Source organism: Neovison vison, chromosome 9 (genome assembly GCF_020171115.1).
Source record: "Neovison vison isolate M4711 chromosome 9, ASM_NN_V1, whole genome shotgun sequence".
NCBI lineage: Eukaryota > Metazoa > Chordata > Mammalia > Carnivora > Mustelidae > Neogale > Neogale vison.
The window spans coordinates 51,147,831-51,163,797 of record NC_058099.1 but is presented as its reverse complement, the minus strand read 5'-3'; the positions used below and the strand labels follow the sequence as shown (position 1 = coordinate 51,163,797).

The window sequence follows — 15,967 nt, the reverse complement described above, 5'->3', positions numbered from 1 at the left end:
AGAAGACCAGTGCCTTAAGGTGTATAATACACTCTGTTACTAAAAATCTGTTTTGATATTCTATTAATTTGCTAGGTCTTCCTAAAAAAATACCACACACTGCATGGCTTAAGTAATGGAATTTCTTTTCCTCATAGTTCTGGAGTCTACAAGTCTAAGATCTAGGTATCAATAGGTCGTAGGTTCTCTCCTTAACTTGTACCTCTTATGGTCAGTCCTGCGTCTGTGTTATCTGTGTTTGCTCTTCTCTTCTAATAAGGATACCAGTCATGTCAGGTGAAGGTCCACCCATATGACCTTGTTTTACCTTAATTATTTCTTTAGGGCCTTATCCAAATACAGTCACATCTTGAGGTACTGGGGTTAAGACTTTAACATACAAATTTTGAAGGGACACAATTCAACCCATGGCAGATAACAACTTGCTAACATCATAATTTTCTAAAAAAAAAAACTTTCTTGTTGATGTTTTTATGCCTAATTAAGAAGAAACTCATTAGATTTGACTATATTAAAGATTTACATGATCTTTTAAAATTTTATCTAGGTAATTTTAGTCTTTTATGTGTAAATTCTTAGGTACACCTCTTAGATACATATGGTGTATTGAGTATCATTTCATTGCTCATATGTATTTTCTGTATCCTCATTTTTACCTCTATTGTACATGTTTCTTCAAGGTATCCAACTATATATAGATAGATAACCAAATATTTAGGTATGTACAAATTCCTTCCAGTAGATGGTGTGTGTTATTTATATTTAGTGTATTTATAGTTATTTATAAAATTTGAATTTACTAGTACTTCAGTTTATATTTGTGGTTGTTTGACTTCCTGAGTGTTGAAAGCATTCCTTTGGGGTAGACCAAGTTCTTTTCCAGTTTTCCAGTAAGTCAATAATGAAGCATCATAGCTTTTAAACTACTGTTCCTTTATAGGTAAACTATTGCCAGGCTGGTTCTACGTCCTTTACATATATTAACTCATTTAAACCTCATTTTTAGGGGTGCCTGGGTGGCTCAGACATTAAGCCCCTACCTTCAGCTCAGGTCATGATCTCAGGGTCTGGGGATCACACCCTATGCTGGGCTCCCTGCTCAGTGGGGAATCTGCTTCTCCCTGTCCCTCTGCTCCTCCCCACCTGCTTGTGCTCATGGTCGCTCTCCATCTCTCACAAGTAAATAAAAATCTTTTAAAAAAACAAACCTCACTTCTCTCCTGTGAGATAAAATCTATTACTCTATTTTACTGTTGAGAAAGCAGAAACACAGATTAAATTAATTGTCCAAAGTCAACTGAACTACTAAGAGATAGAACCGAAATTAGAACTCAATCCCTCTGACTTTAGAGTCCGTGCTTTTACTTAGACACTCTGCAGTTTAAAAACAAACAAACAAACAAACAAACAACAACAACAAAAACCCACCTTTAATAAACTTAGGCAGGAAAGCTCTAACCACGATGGATTCTTACCATTGTGACATTTTTGAAATAAATGTTTTGTTCCACATTTGAGGTCATGCTGCCGATAAATATTGTATAGTAGAAGTGGAAAATATTAGAGGCCCTGGGTTTTGGTCACTCTTTGTGCACTAACTTCTTATGGGACCAGACTCGGGAAATAATTTCTCCAGAGGTCTAAAGCAGGGATACCTTTCTACCCACTTCATAAGGATTTTTAAGGATCAAATGAAATGGCTGTGAGATTTAGAGATTCTGGTAAAAGTATATATCAAGCTGGTGTTGTTTTATTTACTATAATTCAGTAATCCCTCAACTCTCCAGAAGTCAGACTTACAGCACTTTCAGTCACCTAAAATAACAGCCTTAACTCTAAAAACAGAAAAGAATCAAACAACTACCTTAAAATTCACTTAATTCATTCCCCTACTGTCAGGCTTCATTTACCACCAGTTATCTTTTATTTTAAATACAGCTCCAGTAAGTCTATTTGTTCAACTTCTCAGCAGAAAAGACCTCAAAAGATTAGAAGTAGGCATATTACAGGAGCAGACAATTGTTTTTAGGCAGGAATATGGATGGCAAAAGCTAGAAATTTTGGCCAAGGGATTGACAGAGAGAAAAAGAAAATAGGAAAATGGTAAGGTAAAAATACAAAATTAGGAAAACAGCAGTCTGGGACCATTTAGAGTAAGGGTCAGTAGCCATTTATATCATAATAGTTCCAAAAGGCATGACAATATAATGATATAGTGATGACTTACTATAGCATGTTAACATATATAATTAATAAAGTGATAATATTTATAATATAATATCACTATATTGAAGTATCACTATTATAGTGCTTCATGTAAGTATGGATGTTCTTGTTTCTAAGTGAGTGAACAATCATTCCAGAGAGAATTGAAAATTAATGGTAGAAGCAAAAGCTTCAATTATCTGCTAAATTCACTAGTGTGGACTATATTATTCTGCCAATGCATGTCAAATATGGTAGAAATTTAGATTGCATTACACAATCAAAAAAATTTTTTAACTTGTATTTTATTTATTTATTTAGAGAAAGAATGAGAGATTGAGGAAGTGGGAAACAGAGGGAGAGGGAGAGAAAGAATTTTAAGCAAGCTCCACTGCAGAGCATGACATGGGGCTTGATCCTGCAACCCTGTGATCATGACCTGTGCCGAAATCCAGAGTCAGACACTTAACTGATGAGCCACCCAGATGTCCCCACTTAATCAAAATTTTTCACATTCAGTTCACTTGCCATTTTTAAGAAAATTTCCATATTTATTATAAAAATTAAAAATTATTTCAAATTTTATATTTAGATATGCTTTACCACCGAGATATTTTGAAGTCTGACTAATGAATTTGATTCTCATTTACATGATGTGATTAATGGTTTCATCTTTTCAATTTCTGTTTCATTTAGTATGATATGGTCAAAGCTGGGAATAGTTCTAACACAAATGATTGTAATTACTAGAAAGATTAGCAAAATAACTATTCCAAATACTTTTAAAGCTATCACATTTTATTCTACTTATATTAATTTAATATTTTAAAATTTCAACAAATGAATTAATGTATGTTAACACTATCTTTTAGATGGGGAAACTATAAATATCAAAAACACTAGGTAATATCTCAGATTACATGTTTACTTGGAACTTGAGTCCAAATTAAGAGTTAGGGTTCCTGACACTCCATTTACTACCTCTGGCTCCTGGGCTGTGCAGTCAGCAAATACCACAAAGCTGTTCTGCTTTGAAAAACTGATGTTTGGGTCCCCAGGTGGCTCAGTGGGTTAAGCCTCTGCCTTCACTCAGGTCATGATTTCAGAGTCCTGGGATCAAGCCCCACGTCGGGCTCTCTGCTCAGCAGGGAGCCTGCTTCCCCCTTCTCTCTATGCCTGTCTCTCTGCCTATCTATGATCTCTGTCTGTCAAATAAATAAATAAAATATTAAAAAAAAAAAAACTGATGTTTGTGCATAGAAACTTGAAAAATAAGTAGTAATAGTAGTAATAAATTGAAGTAAGGAAGTATTTAGTATTAGTAAAGTTCCCTATCAGTTATGTCACTGTCATACAAATCCTAAAATGCAGCAGCTCAAAACAGTAGCAGTTTATTAATTCTTAAGATCTAGTGGGTTGGACTGGGCAGGTCTTTTGCTTCTGTCTTTTGCGTTCTCTCTTGTGCCTGCTGCATTCTTTTAACTCAAGGATTTATCTGGACGAGAAGTTCCAAGATAGCCTTACTCACAGCCAATCTGCAGACCCACTGCCCGGGTCCCTCCCTACTTCTCCACATGGCCTTTCCTCTGTCTTCCCTGCAAGGTGATCCCAGGCAGTGTTCTGAGAGGGCAAAAGTGCAAGCTGCAAGGGTTGAGGCCCAGGATCTGGTACTTGCGTAATGTCATTTCTGTCACTTTTTTTTTTGGACAAAGCAAATCACAGGCCAGACAGACTGAAAGGGTTAGAAGCTGAATCTTACCTCCTAATGGGAGGAGCTGCAGAGCATTTGTGACCATATTTGGTCTGTTTTGGGTTCTTAGTAAACCCGCCATTCATTTTAAGTGATCTTATTAGCCCATTAAAATACTAAATTAATCACATGCACTTATACATTTTATAAAACAGTCTGTGTTTCTTTCTCATACGTGTATTTTGGGTATGTACTTTTTACAGTTGTTATACAATGACATTCTTCTGTGGTTTTGGTATGTTATATAAAAATTTTAGTGTACCATAGTACTTCGATTAAAACATATAAAATAAAGCATTTAAAAATAATAAAATGTCCTTCTTAATTATAAGCATAATTTTGCAAATTTAACTCTTCATGGGAATGGTATTTATTTGTATGCTGCATTCCACCAAAGACTGAAAGGTGTATTTGATTTTATGTGTATTTTTAATCTAGAATGCGACTAATGAACTCACTAAACAGTCATCAAATGTGAAGTCTCTGAAATTTGAACTCCTAGCAAAAGAAGAACACATAAAGGAGATGCATGAAAAGTATGTTAGTATTTTTATCCATTGTATTTGGTGCCACCTAGTGGTAGTGCCCCCAAGAAATAATACTGCAAGTTCAAAATGAAGTTTTTCCTTCCTTAGTTCATGTTTAAACCTCAATAAGAAGAAAGTTTAAAGAATATTACCTATAAGCATGGTTGATGGAAGACTATTTACTATTTTTTATTTAAAGTAAGAATATTTAAAGTTATATTTTCGTTCTTAAACATTTAATTTTGAATATATATAAATTAATTACCTAAAGACTACAAACAGAAAACTTATGAATGTGGTAATTATTTGGACAAAAATATATGTGTAGATTGATCTTTTATTGGATTTACTGCCTAAGCTTATAGAGCTAAGGTGGAAAAAAAGGAAAGTTTCACTTGTCTCTAAAAGGAAGATTGTAAAAGTTTGTACTTCATGTGTTTATTAGCAGAAAGGGGTTTGAAATGTTCTATCTCACTGAATCAAAATGATTTCCTTTCTATATCTTTTGTAGATATATTATTAAAGCTTAGGGGTGATTACATGTTTAGATAGAATTCCAGTCTGTTGTTGATAGTTTGAGAAATATATCTATCTACTGTACATACATGTATACCACATTTAAGTGAAGATAATTTAGAAGTGATACTAACAGATGAAACTACAAGACTAAAAGATTGGTTAATTTTTTAAACAAAATATCTGTGGGTTTATTTATGAGCCTCAGAAGCAGTCTTGTTTACTATGTAAGAGTGAAGGCTCTAGAGACACATTCTTTGGATGCTGGCTCCTTGACCTGCTAGCTCCGAATCACAGTTTAATAACATCCACTCATAAAATTCTTGTGAGGCTTGAATGACTGTGTGTAGAGCACTTGTACCAGAGCTTGGCACACAGCAGATACACTGCAGATGTTGCCTGTTACTATTCCATAGGACCAGTAGTGGTCGTCATTGCAGCTGCCGTTTCTCACAGGTTATCTGTGAAGCTGCACTGAAAGGTCAGTTCAGTCATAAATGATATTAAATTAGAAGATACCATGCCCAAGGTTATTGTGTTTCTATATCACGGTATGAGATTTTATATTTGTTTATTATTGTATAGAATTGTTTCCTGTCAGTGTTAGGCTGTTCATGATCTCCAAATTTCAGTTTGATTTTTGATAGCAATGCAAGAATATAGTTTAGATATAATGATTTTAATTTTTCATAAATTTTGTCAATCTTTCTCAGTTATCCTATTTTTTATGTCTTAATGTATATATAATACTATAATTACCAGTAATGACTGGATTATAAATTTTATAAAAACTCAAACTATTAATAGAGCAATATTGCTTCTCATGTAATTATCTTATTTGCAATTAATATCAGATTGCATTTAAAAATTAACAGGAGGTATAGCACTGGATAGTATGTAAGATTATCATATAATCATATAATCACTGTTAAAATATTTTCTATCATCTCGATAAAACATCTTTTTTCCCTTTCAAGGATGTCCCGAATGGAGAGGGATATAACCATGAAAAGACATTTGATAGAGGACTTGAAATTTCGACAGAAAGTAAATCTGGAAAGTAATGAGAGTATTAATGAAATGTTAGAAAATCTTGAAAAAAAGGTATCAGCTTTTATGTTCTCTGACGTTGAAAAAAAATCACTGCCCTCTTATTTATTGATACTCTTGAGTATCAATCTTAATAAATTTATAGAAAATATTCATAAAATATGAATACTGTTACATAATTATGTTACTTGCTCTGAAAGTACATTCTTTTAAAATTCAAGACTCAAATCTCATATATAATATAGCCACACATTCTCTTTATATTTGTGAACATATCATGAGAAGATAATCAATTTTAAATTTAAAAACCTTTGATGTTTCTTTATACAATTTAGAATTATTTCCTTTATTTAGTTTGCTAACATTTATAATGATTGAATGAAGCATATATTTTTAGATGAAAAAGGTGATAACCAACTACCAGAAGTTCTTTAAAAAATGTACTCACCAAAAATTTTGAAGTGTACTTTTTCCTTCTGTACATTTAATTTGGTGTACTTAGAAAGAGAGTTGTATTTAACACAGTTGCATATCTGACCCTAAAGTGGAAATCAGCAATTTGCTGACTAAGAGATTTTTGGTTTTTTTGTTTTGTTTGGTTTTGTTTTGTTTGGTTTGTAAGGTGCTATTTGCACAACTCATAAAGCAGCTTGTGCTTTGGCATTCACTAAATGTTATCCGCTCCAGAGAGAACATCTCCCTTACTTTCCTTGTTGGAAATAAAAATGTAAGTATCTGTTAGCTCAAGTGGATTTAAGAGAGAAAATTTTACATGAGCAAGACAAATGCACATGGATTTTCTTTCTTTTTCTCCTCCACACATCCATGTATGTTATAATTACTTCCTATAGGTTTTTTTTTTCAGTGTTGTCATTTAAATACTGCTGATTTTTAAACTTTCATTCCAGATATCATTCTGGATATGGTCTTAGAATCTTTTTATAAGTAATTACATATCTTTAGTGGCATTAAGTGAATAAAGAGAAACTATTTCTTCTTTCAAATGTATAATTAGTATGTTGCAGCACTTACTTAATTTTATCCTAAAAAGTACATGTTATATGGTTATAACTGAAAGTTACCCATGACTCAGCTTGCTTAAGAATGAGAGACAACCATCCCCTACTTAACGGAAGTTTAGGTTAGTAATGAAAGGAAACATAGTTAAAATTAGTACTGTATTATTAGGCAGACACACATATGGCCAGAGATTTTTAAAAATCACTATACAAATTCCTATGTTAAATTAAAATAAGCTTTGCTGTAATACTGTTTTCTCTTCAACATGTGATGATACCAGAATGTTGTTAAAAATGAAAGGGGTAGTATTGCAGGACAGCATTTTAAATCACAGAAGTAAAAAAGTTATAATATTTATAATTTTGATGAGTTTATTTTAAAGATTTTTATTTATTTATTTGATAGAGAGAGATCACAAGTAGGCAGAGAGGCAGGCAGAGAGAGAGGGGGAAGCAGGCTCCCCGCTGAGCAGAGAGCCCGACGTGGGGCTCAATCCCAGGACCCTGAGATCATGACCTGAGCCGAAGGCAGAGGCTTAAACCACTGAGCCACCCAGGCGCCCCTGATGAGTTTATTTTAATAGGGAAGATTTTTCTTCCCTGCCGTTGTTTCTGGAATGGCAAATTGTTTCCATTATTAAAAGTGGAAGTTGTTTAAAAAAAACCTTCATTCATACCTTTTCATACCTTTTTGTGCATTTTTTTTAATGATTTAAGGGTTTTTGTCTCATTTGTGATATAAGTGCTACAAACCTTATACTTGCATTTGATATCATGTATTTTTAAACTTATATTTATTTATTTAAATTTGATATCATTTATGAGAGAATAAAGAAATTAGACTTATTCATGAATTCATTTGGTTTCTGTTTAAACAAATGGAGTTTATGACTAGGATGCCTTAACCGATAATAGTTACCTTTAGGCTTTTGCTATAGGTGAAGACACTAACTGAAGAATGTTCCAATAAGAAGGTATCAATTGATTCACTAAAGCAGAGACTCAGTGTTGCCGTGAAAGAAAAGTCACAGTATGAACAGATGTATCAAAAAACTAAAGAGGAATTAGAAAAAAAGGTACGCTTTTTGGACGTGTTAGCTTAGACATGGAATGTTATCGTATCTTTTTAATTTTTAAAGTCCTCATTTTTTTTCTCCCCAAAACTATTATGAGCAACTTAATTGTTTCAGATAACTGCAAAGTACATTTCTATCTCTACATGAAACAGAATTTGTTTAACATTAAAGGTAGTGCTATATTAGAGAAACAGATTTTGTGTCTTGATAATGTGTTTAAATGAACACTATTGTTAAGAACTGGCGTAAGTGGCTATAAATTTTTTGGACGCACTTAACCTTATAAACTAATTAAATATTTCTATTTGATTTGTGAGATCTTTTGCTCTAAAATAGCTTCCATGTCTTTAATGATGTCTTTATAATTTTTAGAAATATAAATAACTTTGATGATAAATATATGAGAAGATGTGCACAGGATATTTTATTGAAAATAAATGAAAACAACCATCCATTTTAACCAAATGAAAATAAATACATACAGAAAGAGAATCATGAAACCATTTTTTTACCTGACATGTATATCTAACTCCTCCTGACATGTTTGTGAATGATTTTCTATTCTGTGATCACTGGTCTTCTGCAGGATGTCAAGCTTAGTCTCCTAGTATCAAAAATAAGTGAGACCGAAACTGCAATGGCAGAGATTGAAACGGCGGCATCTAAGCATCTTCAGGGATTAGCACTGCAAAGTGAGCAGGCCCTAGAAGGTGCACAGAAGAAGTTGTTGTTAGCCAATGAGAAAGTGGAAGAGTTCACCATCTTCGTAAAGGTTTGAATTACTTGTAGTTTACTAACTGTACTGTACTTCAGGAGAATGGTGACCTCCTTGAGATGACGTGGGAACACGCTGAAGCTTCTGCTTTCTGAAACCACAAAGCATCTTCTCCTACCCTACTTGCCAGTGTTCAAAATTTGTCTAGGAAAGGTCTGGTTTTACAGTTTGAGTTTAAATTTTTCCACCATATTTTTAATATTCTTAATATCAATTCAGTTATGAATTATAATAATCTTGTAATCAAGACAGGTTTTTTTTTAAAGATTTTATTTATTTATTTGACACAGATAGATCACAAGTAGGCAGAGAGGCAGGCAGAGAGAGAGGAGGAAGCAGGCTCCCTGCTGAGCAGAGAGGCTCGATGCGGGACTCAATCCCAGGACCCTGAGATCATGACCTGGGCCAAAGGCAGCGGCTTAACCCATGAGCCACCCAGGCGCCCCATCAAGACAGGTTTTAAGATGAAAGAATTAAGTCATTTATGTACTCTATTCTTTTGAAAAGCCAGCAAGAACAGTCAGAAACTTGCCCCAGATCTACTGAAGGCTCAAAGACATCTGAACCCCACCCAGTCCATAGCCTATGAGACATGGAATGGATAGAGGAATGGTAAATGACTTAGAAGAACAAAAGGAAGACAAATCAAAGTGCCTGCAAAGGCTGTACTTACTGTCTAGAAATTATCTGACAGATGAGGAACCCCAGAGAGGCTCAGTCATTGGCTACACAAGGAACTACGATGCGGGGGAAGGGCAGAACCAACTGGTTTGTTCAAAAGTCCTTCTAAGGAGCTTTTTCGGCATCTGGTCTGTGCTTTTGCCCCAGTACTCAGACAGTATTCCTCCCTTAGCTCTTCTGGGAAAATCAAGGAGGAACAGCTCTGGTTTCAGAGTTACTAGGCACTATGGACCAGGAATATGGTGATTGCTCTGCTCCTTTAGTCCCACCGTGAGTTGTTGATACCTCCTTTTGGTTCCTTTTATCCCATCTCATATTATAGCTAGCAAATCGATCTCTTGCCGCATGGTAGATGATAAGTTTCTTAAAGTGAAGGACAGTGTTTTATCAATCCCCACCTCCACAACAACTACAGGTACCTTGCAGAATAGTCTGCATGTGGTCATGATCACTACTTAATCAAACTATATTTCTATTAGAAATAGGAAATTTTAATGTAGTTCTTTGGCCTTTCAAAATAAGCACCAAAACAATGTGATTATGGTGGGAAAGTCTCTCTTGACCTTCTCTCTTTTCTCCTGAAATCACAGTGTCCTGTTTTGTTTTGTTTTGTTTGTTAGCAGTCTTTGATGAGCTTGAGTTACTTGTGCTACTTGATGGCATGCGTGATTAAAAACTGGCATATCATGTACCACAAAGCTGTAGTAATCAAAACAGTATGATACAGTATGGTACTGGCACAAAAATAGACACATAGATCAGTGAAGCAGCAAGGAAAGCACAGAAATAAACCTGGAATTACATGGTTAATTAATCTTTGAAAAAGGAGGCAAGAATATGCAATGGAAAAAGCCAGTCCCTTCAAGAAATGGTGTTGGAAAAATTGTACAGCTACATACAAAAGAATGTAACTGGGTGACCATTTTCTTACACCATGCACAAAAACAAACTCAAAAGGGATTAAGGACCTAAAGGTGAGACCTAAAACCATAGAAATCCCAGAAGACAACATAGGCAGTAATTTCTCTGACATCAGCCATAGCAGTGTTTTTCTAGATATGTCTCCTGAGGCAATGGAAACCAAAGCAAAAATAAACTGTTGGGACTACATCAAAATAAGTTTCTGCACAGCAAAAGAATTAACAAAACTAAAAGACAACCATTGGAATGGGGAATATATTTGCAAATGATATCTGATAAAGGGTTCATATCCAAAATATATAAAGAACTTATAAAACTCAACACCCCCAAAACAAATAACCCAATTAAAAAATGAGCATGAGACATGAACAGACATTTCTCCAAAGAAGACATACAGATGGGAAGAAGGCACATGAAAAGATGGCTCATCATCACCAATCATCAGGAAAATGCAAATCAAAACCACAGTGCAGTGTCATCTCACACCTGTCAGAATGGCTAAAATCAAAAACACAAAAAACAAGTGTTGGTGAGGATGTGGAGAAAAGGAACTGTTTTGCACTTTTGGTGGGAATGCAAAGCGGTATAACCACTGTGGAAGACAGTATGGTGGTTCCACAAAAAATTAAATATAGAACTACCCTATAATCCATCAGTCTTACAACTGGGTATTTACCCCCAAAATATGAAAACACTAATTTGCAAAGATCTATGTACCCCTATGTTTATTGCAACCATATTTATAATAGCCAAATCACAGAAGCAGCCCAAGTGTCCATCAGTGGATGAATAGACAAAGAAGATGTAGCACATATATATACAATGGACTGTTACTGAGCCACAGAAACGAATGAGATCATGACATTTGCAACAACATGGATGGATATAAAGTATAATGCTAAGCGAAGGCAGTCAAAGGAAGACAAATACTGTATGATTTCACTCACATAAGTAATTTAAGAAACAAAACAAGTGAAAAGAGAGAAAAAGAGACAAACCAAAAAAAGAGATTTTATCTATAGAGAACAAGCAGATGGTTACCAGAGGGGAAGTGGGTGGGAGGATGGATGAAATCGATCAAGGGGATTAAGAGTACACTTATGACAAGCATTAAGTAATATATAGAATTGTCGAATCACTATATTATAGGCCTGAAACAAATATGATACTGATGTTAACTATACTGGAATTAAAATTGAAAGAAACTGGCATAACACAGCAGTAGAAATTTACTTCAATATATGAGATATTTTCAATCCATGGAATTTTTATAAAGTGAAATTTTAAACTACAGAATCACATAACATCACTACTTACTGTCTCTTTCCCGAATAACCCCCCTGTTATTTGAATCACTCAATTAAATTTGCCACATGTGTGTGTGCATATTCTAAAATATATTATTTTATATATTTTAATATGTTAGTGTTATCAAATCAGTTTTTTTTTTCTGGTTTCTCTCTCTAGATTGGTAGGTAGTTTGGCATCTCCTAAGCCCCCCGTAGAGACTCCTCTGCTCAACATAGAGTATTTTTAAATCCACTTACCTCCATAGGTATTGATCTTATTTATAAGAAGTAACATTCCTGAACTTATAGATTGAATATAAGATGGCAGATAACTGGATCTTATGTATAATGTCATATTCTTCATTCCTCTAAAAATAGGAGCTTGCGATATTTTATGCCATGTTAGTAGTACCCCATTTAGAACAAATCCCTTATTTTGTTTCTTTGGAAATCATAGATACCTTGGGAGTTTTCTCATTTTAAAAATATCTACAAAATGAATGGAATAAAACATTTTTTCTGTTTTATCTCTTTTAACAAAGGTTTCGATGGATATAAAGACAAACCAATAAACCTTGCCTCAGAGGACCCCAAATGATTGCAGAGTATTAATTTTAGTGAACGTAATTTACCTTTTTCAGATTTAAAAGTGTTGTTTCTTCCAAATACTTGTTGAATAGTCTCACTCTTTAATTTCTGATAGCACTCTCATTGAATATTGTCATTACTCATGATGTAAAACCATTTTTATTATGACTTTTAGCTTCATAAGCCTTTGTTTTTTGTTTTCTGTTCAGATTAGGGTTTTGTTTGTTACAGTTTTAGCCAAGATATAAAATATGAAATACTTAATTATAAGATTTATTTAAATGCCAATTATGATTTTTTTCTGAAATATTCTTTGAATGTGTCCTTTTGATTTTTTATTTATTTTTTAAGATTTTATTTATTTATCTGACAGAGAGAGACACAAAGTGAGAGAGGAAACACAAACAGGGGGAGAGGGAAAGAAAGAAGCAGGCTTCCTGCTAAGCAGGGAGCCCAGTGCAGGGCTTGATCCCAGGACCCCGGGATCATGATCTGAACCAAAGGCAGATGCTTAATGACTGAGCCACCCAGGTGCCCCAGAATGTGTCCTTCTTAAAAAGAATTGATAACCAAAAGTTTTAAAAATAGAAAAATGAATTTTATAATTACATATCTGATTATTATAGACAATGAAGTTCATGACCTTCATGATATTATAATGGGTATACTTCATCACAGAAAATAATTTGGCAAAAATTATCCTTTAAAAAGCAAGGTTTTTATTTTTGCCCAAGGATTTGAATGATATTTAATGATTAAGTAAGTAATTTCTAATTGTTGAAGAGTGACATACTAATCCTTCATATTTTTCATCAACAATGATGTAGAGTATAAATGTCTTAATAGATAAATTAAGAATTGCTGTGGTTTCCTGTCATTGTAATTTGAGTTTATATTTATTTTTATATTTATATTTATTTATATTTATATTATATATTTAATTTATATATAATATATTTATATTTACTTTATTTTTATTATTATATTTATATTAAAGATTATATAATAGGAAAAGATAAAAGAGATCGATAAGCCATTTTTAGTACTCTTTCAGAACCTTTCCACTTAGTTTCCATTTGGTATTGGATTACCTGTCTTAGAATCAACTGATTTTATTGCTTTTGAATAACATGCATAATTTAGGGCCCTAAATTTATTGCATCAAAGTCTTGGTGAGGGTGGGGCCCAAAAAGCTGAATTTAACAAGTTAAGTGATTATTATGCATAATACAGTTTTTAAAACACTTCCTTCAGTTGTTTTTTATCAACTGAATCTATATATGAGTTGGTGTTTAATCAAAGCCTAATGGTAATTTGAAATTTGTTTTTCTTCACTGTGATTTAGAGCCAGTGTGTAGTTGATACTGGCACTATTTCTGCTGCTTAATCCATTTTTCTAATAAAGGGCAACCAGCAATTAATGCCAAACCAGAAACATTGGCGAAGACTGGACCTTTGGTTCTGAGGAATGAGATGACTAACCATCCTTCTCTTCTTTGCACACATGGCCCTAGGACCATGTGGAAATGCCGAGGAGCCACTATCTGAGGCTATATACTGTCAGTGACTTCCTAAATCGTTACTGTGCTAGAGCTCAGCTTTTGGAATATTTAAGACCTTTCATAGTTTGGCACCATTGTGCCTGGAATCTAATCTTCCCACTACTCTCCAACTTTCCCCCATACCGTGTTCATTCCTGCTTTCGCACACGTTCTCCTTCCCACTGAACACGTTGTTATTCATTATCCCCAAAGCACTGGCAATACCATGTTAATAAGACTCATTCAGTTCTCAAAGATTTTAATTTAATAAATTTCATATTTAATATAAATTTCTTATTTATATAAATATAAATTTAATATTTATTTATTTAATAAATAAGATTGAAATTTAATGATTTTATATTCGGCTCAAGAATGGTACTAGACAGGGGCGCCTGGGTGGCTCAGTGGGTTAGAGCCTCTGCCTTCAGCTCAGGTCGTGATCTCGGGGTCCTAGGATCGAGCCCCATGTTGGGCTCTCTGTGCAGTGGGGAGCCTGCTTCCCTCTCTCTCTCTCTGCCTACTTCTCTGCCTACTTGTGATCTCTCTCTTTCTCTGTTGAATAAATAAATAAAATTAAAAAACAAGAAAAAGAATGGTAATAGACACATAATCACTGATTAGATTGAAAACTCTGTGAAGGCAAGAGCTGGACACATTGCTCAAAGAGCATGAAGAATGTACACAGTTCCTACATGAAACATTGTGATCACCAGGACTCATTCTGTACAGAGATTATTAGGGTATCATGTAAACAGAAGTACTTAATAAATATTATTACTAGTGTTAATAGCAATAATGTTGTTCTGGCCCTGTTGTGGAATCTGTGTTCCCTTTAGTCTATGCATTTTTCACAGGGCACAGCCAGATAAGAGAAGAGGTGGAGTGACCATCTGTTCTAGATCTAGACTTGAATATGGAATTTTGCCCAGGGGTGAAATCAAGCGCTTTGAGCATGTGGGCTGGGTGTATGTGGCGGAGCTGAGACTTTAAATCCTCTTAGTAACTGAATAAAACACACGAGGGAAAATTCCTAGAAGTATTTGCCCAGTTTGATTGAGGCCTGATACAGGCTTGTTAACGTGCTTATATGTGTGAGTCATATGCCAGATTCTAGCTTCTCAATGGTTTTTGTTAGCTCTGAAATAAATATCAGCCAAAGAACATTTAGCTGGAAGCTTAAATCATTTAATTACCAATATGTGCTTGCTTTGGAAAGATTTAGTAAGATGTTTTGGGCATATAAATTTCTTGCTTCTTTAATGAGAACATTTGTGGAGCACTATAATTTTATTTTTATATGTACAGTTTGTTAATACTTAGGCACTGATCTACTCTCTTAATTATGATTTTTTTCTGTTCTCTTTTCCCAACTTTAATGAGATAGAATTGACATATCACACTGTATAATTTAAGGTGTACAGTGTGATGATGTGGTATATGTATATATTGTGACATGTTTACCATAATAAAGTTAGTTAACACAACCATCACACCTCACATAATTACCATTTTGTTGTTGTTGTTGTTATGGTAAAGAAATTTAATATCTACTCTTATAGCAACTTTCAAGTATACAATACAGTTTTGTTAACAGTAGTCCCTATACTGTACATTACACCCTGGAATTTATTTTTCTTACAACTGGTTATCTGTACCCTTTGACCAGTGTCTCCTTCCTCCACCACTTAGCCATTGGGAACCGCTGTTCTACTCTTCTGCTTCTATGAATTCAGCTTTTTTAGATTCCACAGGTAAGAAGCATCATATGGTATTTGTATTTCTCTGTCTGACTTATTTCACTCAGTATAGTGCTCTCAAGGTCCATTATGTTTTCACAAATGGTAAGATTTCCTCCTTTTTATGGCTCTATAGTATTCCATTGCATATGCATATGCAATGGAGTATTATAGATGGAAGAAAACAATATATATATGAAATATATGAATGAAAGAAATTATATATATGATATTATATACACACACACACATACATATATATATGTATATATATATAATATTTTCTTTCA

At 34.0% G+C, this 15,967-nt stretch overlaps 1 protein-coding gene across 5 annotated transcripts in view; it reads left to right on the top strand.

The window, feature by feature from the left end:
• CNTLN (centlein) overlaps positions 1-15,967 on the top strand; it is a 291,584-nt gene that overhangs the window by 248,984 nt on the left and 26,633 nt on the right. For all 5 annotated transcript variants that reach the window (XM_044265616.1, XM_044265615.1, XM_044265613.1 and 2 more), the window contains 4 exons: positions 4,394-4,491; positions 5,976-6,102; positions 8,006-8,143; positions 8,730-8,915. In XM_044265616.1, the coding sequence (XP_044121551.1) occupies positions 4,394-4,491; positions 5,976-6,102; positions 8,006-8,143; positions 8,730-8,915 (549 nt within the window). The remainder of the gene's footprint in view (positions 1-4,393; positions 4,492-5,975; positions 6,103-8,005; positions 8,144-8,729; positions 8,916-15,967) is intronic.